This window comes from Carassius auratus, chromosome 3 (assembly GCF_003368295.1).
Source record: "Carassius auratus strain Wakin chromosome 3, ASM336829v1, whole genome shotgun sequence".
NCBI lineage: Eukaryota > Metazoa > Chordata > Actinopteri > Cypriniformes > Cyprinidae > Carassius > Carassius auratus.
Window position 1 is genome coordinate 1,997,585 of NC_039245.1, and position 12,920 is coordinate 2,010,504.

At 36.2% G+C, this 12,920-nt stretch overlaps 1 protein-coding gene across 3 annotated transcripts in view; it reads left to right on the plus strand.

The window, feature by feature from the left end:
- Positions 1 to 12,920, plus strand: part of LOC113042980 (RNA binding protein fox-1 homolog 1-like) — a 231,696-nt gene that overhangs the window by 86,356 nt on the left and 132,420 nt on the right. For 2 of the 3 annotated variants that reach the window (XM_026202050.1, XM_026202085.1), the window contains exon 2: positions 1,845 to 1,886. In XM_026202050.1, coding sequence (XP_026057835.1) covers positions 1,845 to 1,886 — 42 coding nt within the window. Of the gene's footprint in view, positions 1 to 1,844; positions 1,887 to 4,577; positions 5,365 to 12,920 lie in introns of those variants that run through there. The other variant, XM_026202094.1, reaches the window with a different exon arrangement.

Sequence of the window (12,920 nt, forward strand, 5' to 3'; positions counted from 1 at the left end):
CTCAGTGGCCTGGCTAATGGGGAATGAGCACACTTTGAAAAACAGCTAAGTGTTTTAGGCTGAGAGGAAAGTGGAACTGTTAATATCATTACATTTGAAGAGAGAGTTTGTAACACAGATTCTATTTCTTAAATGAAGATTGGCCAGTGCATTATGGATGTATTGACGGCAGGCACGAGGGGAAGATTAGTGGTATATCCAGGAACCCTCTCAGCGTAACCAGACCCTAATCTCTTAATTGTGTAGTTCTCTTTCAAGCACTCAACAAGCATTAACAAAATTAGAAATGTTTTTCATCCCCCCTCCTCTTTGAGGGTTCAGTATGATTGATTAGTGTTTGAGAAACTCTGTGCATCGAGGCATGTAGAAATACTCTGCTCAAGTGAATTCTACTTGATTTTTTTTTATAGTGATGGTTCTCAACTGGTGGGTTGTAACCCAAAAATGTGTCACAGATTTCGTCTAATTGTATTATTTTGCATTGTTCAAACTGTATCATATCTGGTTCATATAGCAAAGAATAATGCTTCCTTAATATTTTGTTATTAACATCAAAGGCTGCACATCCAGTCAAACTCTATGATATTTTGATGAAAACATCTTTCTTGCTGACATGAACATGGTGCTGGACATCCCCTCATCCTCAAAATCCATGAGCAAAACGAATGTAAAAGAAATACATTATTTATACTTTTTTAATGCATAATGCAGTGTTGATAAACAGTTTGTGCATACCTCTGTGATTATGTGTAACAACAGGATTTCTGTTTTAAAGTTCAGTTCAACTACATATTGTTGGTGGTGTGCAGTTCATGGTAATATTAATCTATTTCAATGCATTCACACATACACAGAATTTAAATATTAATACGTTATAGTGGATAAGCTGTATATCAACTTAAACCGAAGTTGCAGATTTCCTACAGATTTAAACCTTCACCATTAAAAGTTTTAAATCAGAATAATGCTGATTTAAACCTTCACCATTAAAAGTTTTAAATCAGAATAATGCTGATTTATTTAGAATAATGCGGGGTAATTCATTCAAAAATGAAAATTGTCATCAATTTATTCACCCTCAAGTTGTCCCAAACCTGTATTAGTTTCTTTCTTCTGTTGTACACTAGAAGATTATTATCAGCCAAATATTTGATAGTAGCCATTGACTTCTATAGTGTTTTGTCCATGCATGTAAGTCAATGGCTTGGATAAAATAGTTTTTTTCTTCAAAATATCTTTTTGTTGTTGTTGTTGTTGTTGTTCTCAGCAGAACAAAGAAACTAATACAGGGTGAGTAGATGATGACAAAGTTTTCATTTTTGTGTGAGGTATCCCCTTAACAGGTTTTTGTATTTGACCAGCCAAATATATATATATATATATATATATATATATATATATATATATATATATATATATATATATATATATATATATATATATATATATATTCACTAGTAATTTGATTTCAGAACAGATATGTTTGTTTACTATTCTACAATCCCGGTTCCCTATTGGGTTGCCACTTGAATGCAAACCTGAAATCTGTGTCCTGAAGCAAAACCAGTTGAGAACCAATTGCTCTATACCATTCCCATTATTGGAGAAAGAAAATAAATACAAATTGTTATGCGTGCCACTTCTAGCATGGGAACGATGTCTTGCCTGTCTTATCCCCTGCTCTCACCACCTTTTGCATGGTCCCATGTTGCAAACCTCAGTTTTGACAGATCTCATTTTCTCTCCCCTCAGCCCGCTCTCGATGATTGACTTGTAATTACTGAAGGGAGGTGCGTTATTTGGTGTGTAATGTGTTACTATAATTTGTGTGTCTCTGTTGACAGATTCCAGGACAACCAATGAGTTGTGATACAGACCAGCTCAGGGTAAGTGATGCTTCGGTCTTTCTTTGGGTGATTGTTATTGTGTTTGTGTATTGTGTGCTTTTTGTATTACTATTGAGCTTCTGGATGTTGTTGGTATTGACCTTTTAATTAATCAATCCATGGCGATCATAAAACCGATTCATTCATGACTTTAGAATGATTTTTTTTTGTGTATCCTTCATGTTCATTTCAGCATCTCCAGACAAGAAGATGATGATATTAAATCAATAGGGAAGAGAAAAAAAAAAACACTTCAATTTTACTTTCATACAGAAACCTGTTATTCCCTTATACTCTGCTGTGTCCATATTAAAAATACAACAAAGCTTGCCTTGCCTTCTCATTAAATGTTAATAGTGGCTCTCAAACCCTCCTGCTCACTCACTGGCTTGGTAGCAAAGGTGTCAGCTTCACTCCTGATGAAGACTCTGCTAAAGATCTTCATCTTCCTCTGTGTGGAGGGATGACCACGTGTCCTGCCGGCTCTGCCTGTGTGTATGTGCAGCCCTGCAGGATCATGGGAGGGATGTGTACATGCTGCAGTCCCCTCTCAGTGCTATAATTTATCATGGTTGGTTGAAGGGTTTTAAGTCTGATAGGGCTGATATGATTAATGCACAGACCTTCCTATTCATACACACACATCACTTTCATTTTCCTAATTTCCTTATTTGTTTTTCAGTGATGGATATATTTTTAATTTCCGTTGACATTAGAGCAGTAAATGTGGAGTAAATCAATAATGATTATACAGTATATGTAGTGCTTAATCAGCATTGGCCTCTGCAAATTCATAATCATATTATTATTATTATTATTATTATTATTATTATTATTATTATTATTATTATGGACAGCCCAGTACTGATTTGGCTTTGAAAAAAAAAAAGAAGAGTGCTTCTCTTTTTTCTTTGTCATCTCATTTCCTCTTGTTAGTGACTCACTAATGAGTCTGAGGACACTTTTTGGAAGCATGCCTTTAATTTAGATTATTTAAAGAATCAGGTATGATATAGTTAGCACTATTACTTTTTCTATTTCTTTCTTTTTTTTTTATAAGTTATATTTTTTGTCATAAACTAAACAAATGAGATGCACTACTGCTTTAAGATGTTTTAGGTACTATTTCAGACTTGTAGCTTTTTAATTGGGTTAAAGGGCACAACCGGACCGAGGAGACGGCAGCTGAATTGGTCTGCTCCATGTAAATGGACGTGTCAGTAAGCGGCACTCAGCTCCCTTGACCATTAGACCTTTCTTGCCCAGAAGTAAAATGGTTTAACGAAATTGTATGCTGAAGTATGTTCGTTGTGCTCGGGTGCACAAACAACGGGCTTTACATTGTACCTGCCATTTGTCTTTGTTTAATATGTCAACAATCATTTATTGTTTTCAGAATTGTTGTTCAGAGTATTGACCGGATCTCTGTGTACTAACCGTTTCATTTGGAAGAAAACCGTTCCATCTTGTTGCAAATATGGTACATTCTGCCGCTACAGTCTTATGAAATGAGCAGCAGTTCCTGCTAAGCAGTGCTTTCTCATGCTGCTATCGAGCCTCTTAATATATTGAATACAATATTTAACACTCAGATTTAACATTTTTAATATGCTTTCTTCATTTTTCCTTTCTTAAATATATATTTTTTTTCTTCTGTGTCCTCAATATCATTTTCCATCCCGTTAGTCTTTTGTAACATCCCTTTAACTAAAATAAGCCACTTCCGTAATGACATCATCCTCCCGGATGTGACATTGATCATTTTTTTTAGTCTTAAACAATCAGTGTGTTAGCAATTTTTTTTTTTTGTTTTTTTTTTTGTATTTAAGTAGATAAGTAGATAAGAATACCAGTATCATCATAAATAAATATGCTCTATATAAAATACTTTAGATTCTTCACTTTAATAAGTGGCAAATAACTTTAATGCAAGCATGTCGTATTGCTTTTATATGATACGTGTGTGTGTGTGTGTGTGCTTTTAGCTTAATAATCATTAGTCCTCACACGCTCTGTCACGTTGTAACAGTTGTACTTTCTTTTTTTTATTGTTTTCCTTTAAAAGGGGACTCGAATTGCTTTCTGAGGAGAATATAATAGTTAAATTTTCCTCAGAATTGTATTCCCCTCATAATTACACAAGCAAATATCATTGCATTTGTGTCTCACACACATAAAAAAAAAAGGACCTTGCTCATATTTCCATTTTGTCCCCTCTTGGTTTGAAATCCATTTACAAAAAGGTTCTGCTTCTCTAATAGCAGTGTTTGATTTAAAACCCCATCCCTCTTCTAAACAACAGTAATGAGTTTTAGCCTGGTACAGTATGTGCTTCTCTAGTTGGTTACGGCAGCACTGTAGCTGGCTGCTGGCTGTGTGTCTGGTCTCTCGGTAGCAGTAGCGTGGTAGAGTCAGCAGATGGCTGTAGAAAAGAGCTGTAAGGAGGCAGCCAGTGCGTCACAGCCAGAGCAACCCGAGCGGGAAGGCCTTGGCCTCAGTACACACTGCCTTCATCTCCAGCACATTCACTCCGGACGAGGAGGAGGAGAAAATCCCATCCACGCTGCAGAGTCAGGTGCAAGCTCCACATTTAGAAGAGGGTGGTGCTTTCTGTCTCCTTTTCATCCCGTTGTACCATCTCAGTTTACCTTTATTTTATTTTATTCTCTTTCATGCCTGTTTTCTGCTTTTTTATTTACTTGAATCTCTCAGACCTGAGATTGCAGTTTTTTTTGTTTTTTGGGGAGGAAGTTGCAAGCTTGTTTTTTCGGTCAGTTGTCTTCTTACCTTCCCTCAGGACAGAAGATGAGTCTTTTGATTTCTTACTGATGTCTTCCCCTGTGCATCAGCTTACGGACGAAAGCATCTGAGGATCTGAGCAGCAGTTTGTTAGAGGGGAAACTTCTATTTGTGGGGGAAAGATCTGTTTTGGATCGTCCTATCAACTGTGCGTTAACGTACACGTACCTTTCTTGTGGAGCCTGTACTAGATAAACCTACACCATCACCCTCCTCTCTCTCTCTCTCTCTCTCTCTCTCTCTCTCTCACTCTTTCTCTGGCTCTTTGAGTGCATAGTTGTACTGGACTTCCTTGGTGCACGGATCTTCTCATTAAATATATACGTCAGGAATTGGTTTCTAAGCAGTGGTTGTCAGTGAAAGGGTGAGGAGGACCAAGTGGGGAAAGGCAAGAAAGAGCAAAAAAAAAAAGAAGAAGAGCAAGAACAAGACTGCTAGAAGCATCTCGAACCTTGTGAAGTAGCTTCTTCGTCCTCCAAGTGTCAGTTTTAATAAGCTCTATTATAGCGATATACTAAATTATACAAAAGAACTGTGAGCCTGAGAGAGGGGAAACAAGAAGGATTCCGCCGGGTTGCCGTAGCTGAGCTCGAGAAGTTAAAAGAAGCTACGTAAGGAAGCGTTTCCTCACTGCCAGAGAGCCCCTGACTCCTCGCTCAAGATGATGATGTATTTGTGGGTAGGTAACTGACTGTGCCATGTTCGTTGGTGTTTGCAGACTGCTGTGTGTGCATATGTGCTTGTGTAGTGTATACTAAAGTGTTGTTATTGGCGTTTATGTGTTTTCGCGTCTGATCGCCTGAGCTTGTTTGTTGCAGGACAGAAATCCTACATCTCCACATGCGATATGCTCTGTTGTGTTGTGTTTGTATACCGGTTAGCAATCAGTCATTTGAAAGTTTCATCCCGCTCTCATCTCGTTCTTGGCAGGACTGCTCTTTCTTTGGGGTAGAGAGTGTCAGAGAAGCTTTGCCTGACACGTTAAATTCATAACTGCGGGGTTAAAGCACAGGAAGTCATCTTAGAGAGCTGTAAGCGTGTGTGTCTTGGCCTTCTCATTATCTGTCTCTTCACCTGCCATTATCACTCAGAATCAGTCCTAACTGAGGAGATTTCGCTGCACTTAATTGCCCATGGAATAAATTTAAAGCACTCTGATGACTTCTTCACTGTGAGGGTTTATCAGGAAATTAATCTCATTTGAACATTTCTCAATCTGAAGGGCAATTCAAGTGAAAATAGAAATACGGAAACAAGTTTAGCCTTAACATAATGTGTCAGCTAGAGTTTTTGTTTGATTTCGGAATTTGGATCCATGAAATAAGGAAGACGACATTAATCATAATAATAATAATAATAATAATAATAATAATAATAATAATAATAATAATAATTATTATTACTATTATTATTATTATTATTATTATTATTATTATTATTACATAAATATTATATATGTATTATATAATAACTATTTACTATATAAATATTATATATTATTAAGTTATTAAATTAACAGTATTATTATTTTTATAACAATAATGCAATTAATCATTCTAAAAATGTGTTGCTGTTATATAAATAATAATACATAATTACAATGATAATAATTATCATAGTGATAATAATAATAATAATGCATTTTCTTGTAATGAATGCAGGTCGAATAAATGCTGTTATTTTTTTTAAGTACAGTAGTATACTTGCAATATGAATAAAGTCAAAACATGCTTTTAGAATCTATCTGTAGTGAGAAGAGCTCAGAATCAAAAGACTTGATAAACACACTAGACAATCTCCAGTTACTTAGTCATGCAGCTACAGCAAACTGAAATTCTATATGAAGAAAATGAATATTGAATGTTTAATTGGAACATGGGTGGCCTGGAAGGAATATGTTTCGTGGAAAAGACTCAAGGATGAAATTTCCCAGGAGGTGCAGAAAATTACTGTGCTGTAAAAGTATACAGTTCTTGCTAAATATTTAATTTGCATCATTTATGTTGGCTTATGACAAGAAATTCACTTCTTTAGTGGTTCATTTGAACAGTACCGATACAGATCACTCATTCAGTATTTAACCAAATGCAATAAAATAATAATTAATTTTAAATAATTAAATCCATTCATTCATACGCTATTACCTTCAGAGCAATCCAAAATTATTTTTACATAATAAAGACAGAATGATGTCCAGAGGCCTAATATTGCAGAAACGTGTATAATGACAGAGAGTATTCCGGGTAAAGCTACGAATATGACATGTTGTTCTTTTTAAGAGGCCTCCGGTGGCCAATTGACAATCAATTTTTATGGTTTAGTATCAACCCTTCAGCATTACTTTTGTCATAGATCGTATGGCTGTAAACTGGAATTAATTGTGTGAGTTACTTTCTCAGCCACAGGGTTTTCATCTTAACACAGAGCCTTAATTGCAAAATAGGCCCCATGTCTTCTATCACTGTTGTGTCTGTAAACAAATAAAGGAAATAGATATAAAAAGGAGCTAAAAGAAGCAGCGGTCCACTTTTATGCACTGCTGTCAAATGGAGCCCATCAGGATGAGGAATGAATCGCTGAGGTAGAGAAAAGACTGAAGCAAACAGCAGTGTCAGAGCTGCGCTGCTGTCCAGGCTGATGTTATTGCCTTTCTTACTATTTACTCCCCCCCCCCTGCTGCTGGCAAAACTGCTGTGGAGGCACTTCTAGCCCCTTGTCAGAGTTGTCTTTCAATAGATGCTATGAAAGCAGTTTATTCAATTGATTGATAAAGGCTGCCCTCCATGATAACCAATAGAGGAGCCACAGGGCCATGCAGTGTGTAGGAGGCACATATTGCGACTTAACTTTGTGACACCAAAACTTGCAAAGCAAGAATCTTACCATCTTATGGTCTGTTCTTTTTTGAAGTGCCACACTTTAACCATTCAAACTCTGCTTATATAATGAATAAAATGCCCCTTATTCGACAACCAAAATAAATGTTCTGAGTGTGGCACTTATACGCAGGTGGGAATAAAAGCAGGGTTTTTTGGGAGGCAGTGGGGGGGTGCGCCAAACAAGAGATTTAACTCACACTGAAAAGTCAAAAATTATGAAATGCCCATGAGAAATATTCAAAACTAATGCAATACAGAAATTGTGAAATTAATTGGCCCCTGGACAGCAAAATGCTCATAGGGTCAGCAAATAAAACAAAACAAACAAAAAAACAGGTGGAGAAAATGAATGTTAACGGCAAAAGACTTTAATAATTTAGGTGAAGAATTTAGTGTAAAATCAAACCTTCTCCTTGTCTCCAGGAAGTAGAAGCAGCTGCCACTCATAGATGATTGTCATAAGAAAAAAATAAATAAATAAATAAATAACAAAACAACAACATAAATAGTCCATGCCTGGTCCTCTCTAACCCTTCACTGTCGTTACTCCTCGTTTTATTTTTCCAGAGCTCCTCCGTGAGACCCGAGACTGGTGAGGTGCGCAAGTGTCGCTCATTATAATTTACTCCACTTGCTCCTCTCCCACGGATCCCGGCCCCACCCACTCATTACAATATACAGTATAGAATCAATGATGCAAATATAATTCATGTATGAGGCCAATCCAAATTCTGCTATAAGGCTGCTCTAAGACGAATAGTGTCTTCCGTATTTTGCTCAAGTCAGTTTAGTGTTGATTCAGTTCAGTTCAATAACTGTGTAAAGTTCACCAGTTATGAAACAATTTCAATTCAGCTATAAGTAGCTCTACTAAAGATAGCAGTGTCATTATTCATCTTAGGTCAGTTTAGTGTTAATTCTGTTCAGTTCAATAGCAGTGTCAATGTCAAAATTGGTCAATTATGAGTGACTTATAAAGCAGCTATACCATAGTCAAAAGTGTCATCATTAAGTCAAATTCCATTTAAGTTTCATTCTTATTCAATATTGTCAGTGCCATCAAATCGATAATATTACTAAATATTAAGTGTTTTTGAACCCCAGCTAAGCAAGGCAAAGACAAGAGTGGCAATAGCTAAGAAACTAAACCGCTATGAATAGAATCAGCAATCATTAACCAAATCACTGAACAAAACTCAAGTCTTTTGAGTTGGTTCTTGTATAAACCATAGAGCAGTTGTCTGAGCTACTTTATGTACTTTTAGAGGAAATAGTATCATTTGGTTGAGGTTTTGTTTAATGTTGTCAATAAAAGTGCATCCCTTTCCCTTCATGTAAATTAACAGTGTGTGTGTGTGTGTGTGTGTAGAGAGAGTGAGACTTTAGGTTTAAAGAAGGTTCTGTATGCCAGTTTGCATGAGCAATTTGTACATCTCTTTGTATTTATTTATTTATTTATTGTGTTTCATTTTCTTGTGCAGCGCATCTTTGTACAAAACAGTGTGTGTGTGTGTGTATGTATGTATATAGAGTTTATACATTACAGGTGTTATTAGATGAATATGTATGCAGCTGTGTAACAGATGAAAATTAGGCTTAAGAACATTTGATGTATTCGCAGTGGATATAATTGACATTAATGCAAGACAATTTGGCACACACCATATGGTATTTATACACCTTCTCATTCCCTCTTTCTCTCTAAAAGTAATGATGGGACCTGGGTGAGAACGCTGCACTGTCAGTTGCTATCAAATATGTTCTTATTTAATTAGCTGTCTTGCAGTAGAGCGCAGCTTATATATCATAATTCTTATCTAATATACTCAATCCTGTCTTATTTTATTTAATTGACTGTGCTGAAGTGCTTAACACGTCTCTGGTTTCAGAGGACCTGGGCAAGTTGCTCTGAAAACTCAGAAAAGATGCTAATGCCACAGCCGCTGAGGCATTGCTGCAAAGATTTAGAAAGTGCCCTTCTGATAGAGTTTTACAATGTATGACAAATCAATGCATAGCATTTTCATAATGAATGGCTTTGGCATTTGGAATGGCAGTCCCCGAGCAGGCTTGGTTGCTGACCTGTGACAAGAAGCGGTGTTATATTTCATTATATTATACTGAGTTATACTCACTAGCCCCAGTCATGTGAGAGAGGAGCAGGCGATTTCTGACTACTATCCCAGCATGCACTACTATCTGTCTGCCTGTCTGTCTGTCTGTCTAATACTATAAAAGGGTTTTATCTTTGAATTTATGAAATGATAGGTAAAAATTGATAGCCTGAATGCACTGTAAGTCGCTTTGGATAAAAGCATCTGCTAAATGCATAAATGTAATTTTAATTTAATTTAATTTAATATATTTTATTCATTTCAGTTCTTCTTAAATTAAAATTTGAATCGCTGTTCTGCATACTGTTACCTCAATTAAAATCAAAATCCAGAGTGACACCACATTATATAACAGAATCTTATCCCTTAAAAATTGCCAGTACGGTTTAATTATACTTGCATTTTTAAAGGGAGTTTGGTTAACTTGTGCAGTGTGAACTGAACCGCACTTGTCACTATGGTTACATAGAATAGAAAAGAAGCTTCCGTCAGTTATTTGTTCGCTACTGCAAGCTGTTGTATAAACAGAAGAATTGGAGAGTCACACCTGTTAGTAAACACGGTTGTCAATCCCAAAACTCAGTCTATTCCCAAACTCATCCTACACACCAGGATATTGCCTCTTGAGGTTTACTCACCATTGTTGGGTTTTAGATTACAAGTGCATGAGGATGGATTTAAATGACCTGCCATGTCATTACCTGTTTATTCACAAATACTGAATGCACAGTTGTGTTGGTCATTATCTGCTGTCATGAAATGACAGTTTGTGGCTTTTTTCATCGGTCTGTTATGATGATTGATGGAGACAGGTGGCCGTTCTTTACAGCTGGCAACATATCAAAGTGGCATCATTGTAATGACAGAGGAGCCTATGACAGATATCAAACCAGGACTTGAAAGCTTTAATGTTACATTGCTCAAAATCCAAAACTTTTTTATTCCCTGTTGGACATTGAAACCTTTCATCTGATTCCACCATGCCTGTTTTTTTTCCCCTCCTAGTTGTGATGTGGCCATGACAGTTTTAATCTGATTTATAAAATGAAATATATGTATATATGAAAACCTCACCGGGATGAAACCATAAATGCAAAGAAAGAATAGGTGGAAATTTAAAGATGACTTTGCACAGATCAATGACATTTTGAGAGATTGTCTGCTTTGTTATAGATATACTGAAGTCATTACCTTTCTAATGAAATTTCCTGCCAGAGAAAACAAAAATGCAAAACCACAACAAGCTCTTTCATAAACAGTCTTCATTACATACGTATATTTATCACCATAAAAAGCATCGGGGCCATACACATATGGTCTAGAGCTTTGCAGTAGTGGAGATTTTTATTTGGGGGCTATAAAATACAATAGACCAGCAGCCCATACCACAGAGAGGAAGAAAATCACTTTAGCACCTTACACTTTCCCGTGCTCTCGGATAAAACGCTCAGGCTAGGAAAACACCTTTGTGATAACAATTGCAGCCAGGCAGCCTAATGCACTTTGAAGCCATAGTAAAGGCCCGGATGAAACTGGAGATTATTGCCATTTTGAGAGAGATCAATGAAGCTTTGCTAATAATTCACTGTAGGAGAACCTCTGGGGATGTGGTATTTATCTACAAATATCAGCTCTGGCCTGACCAATTGCAGTGTGCTCGCCTCTGGTGCCCACACTAGTTCAGTTGACCAAGTTGATATTGAATGTTTCCTCTTGACTAGGAGGGAAAAAAGCAGGAAAGAGAGAATGAGAGGAAGGAGTTGGAAAAACATGATTGGGCTAATGATGTTTTGTGTTCGAACAAATGGGGACATGCTGCAGTCCATTTGATGTTAAAGGTTTAGTTCAGGCAAAAAATGTAATTCTGTCATTGTTGATTTACCCTCTTGTTACTCCGCAGCCGCTCTTTTCTATATAATGAACGTGAACGAGGACTGGAGTTAAAATGTAAATGTAATTGGGTTGTTAAGCTTCTAAATAAATACATACATACTGTACATACTGTACCTAAGGAAGAACTTTAAGTAACTCTGTAGCTTTTCAGAATCTTCAAAAGTCAAAGGATAGATTTAGGTGGGAAACAGACTGAAATTTAAGTTGTTATTCACTGAAAATGATCAGTAAATAATTATATAAATAACATTTATGATACTTGACTTTATGATGCTCATTTTGTCTTTTTAGAGCTTGCTTATAACAGTTCTAATTGACTTTCATTATACTGAAAAGAGTTGCCATTATATGATTTAATAATTAATATTATTCAATCCCAACCCCCCCCCCCTTTAATTTTTTTATTGTAACACTTTACAATAATATCCAATATTATTATATGTAACACTTTACAATAATATCCCACTCATTAGTTAGTGTTAGTTAATGCATTAACCAACAATGAGCAATTTGTTTGTTGCAGTATTTATTAGTTTTTTAGATTATTAAACATTTGTTAGTAAGAATACAATGTTCATTGTTATGTTCACGTAAACTCAGGTTAATTAAGTATCGTTAACATATATAACTTTGGGATTTGAATAATGTATTAGAACATGTTGAATCATTAACATGAACTAAGATCAATAACCTATGTTATTGTAAAATGTTTCCAAGTCATATAAATTTGGTATGACATAAGGGGTAAATAATGCAACCGGTGTCCTATGTAGAAAGATGATATTTTAATAAATACATTTGAACCACAGCAGTCATTTTGTATTTGAACATGGCTCAATGCTACTGTATCTCGTGGGTTAGTTTTCTAACGGGGGTGCTTCTGTAATGACAGGGAGAAACACGGGCAGTAAAGAGACAATTAAGAAAACAACTTGCAAAAATGAGTGTGTGTCTTTCATGATTCGTTCCCCCCGTCTTGGAGCATACACTTTGTAGTCGTTAATTTAATTGCTGATATTCCCTGAATCCCAGAAGAATATAAAGGATTAATCATCCAGTTCATTTCGACGAGAGATATGGCCTTAAGTGAATTGCAGTTTTACCAATTTAACCCTGTATGCCCCTGAATGTGACAAGATTAACATTTTCAATTAGCAATACGTAATTGCGGTGCACGCTCAGCCTCCTGCCCACATCCTCAAAGGTTGAAGGGGCGTTTCAGTGGGCCATGCTTATGGATCTGATGCACCCCTGTCTCTCTAAATGCACTTCCGTTGTTCTGTCATCAGCAATGGACAGTTGTGTCATTTATGAGTTGCATCTCTGTGTATTTTGACAGGCATCTTTGC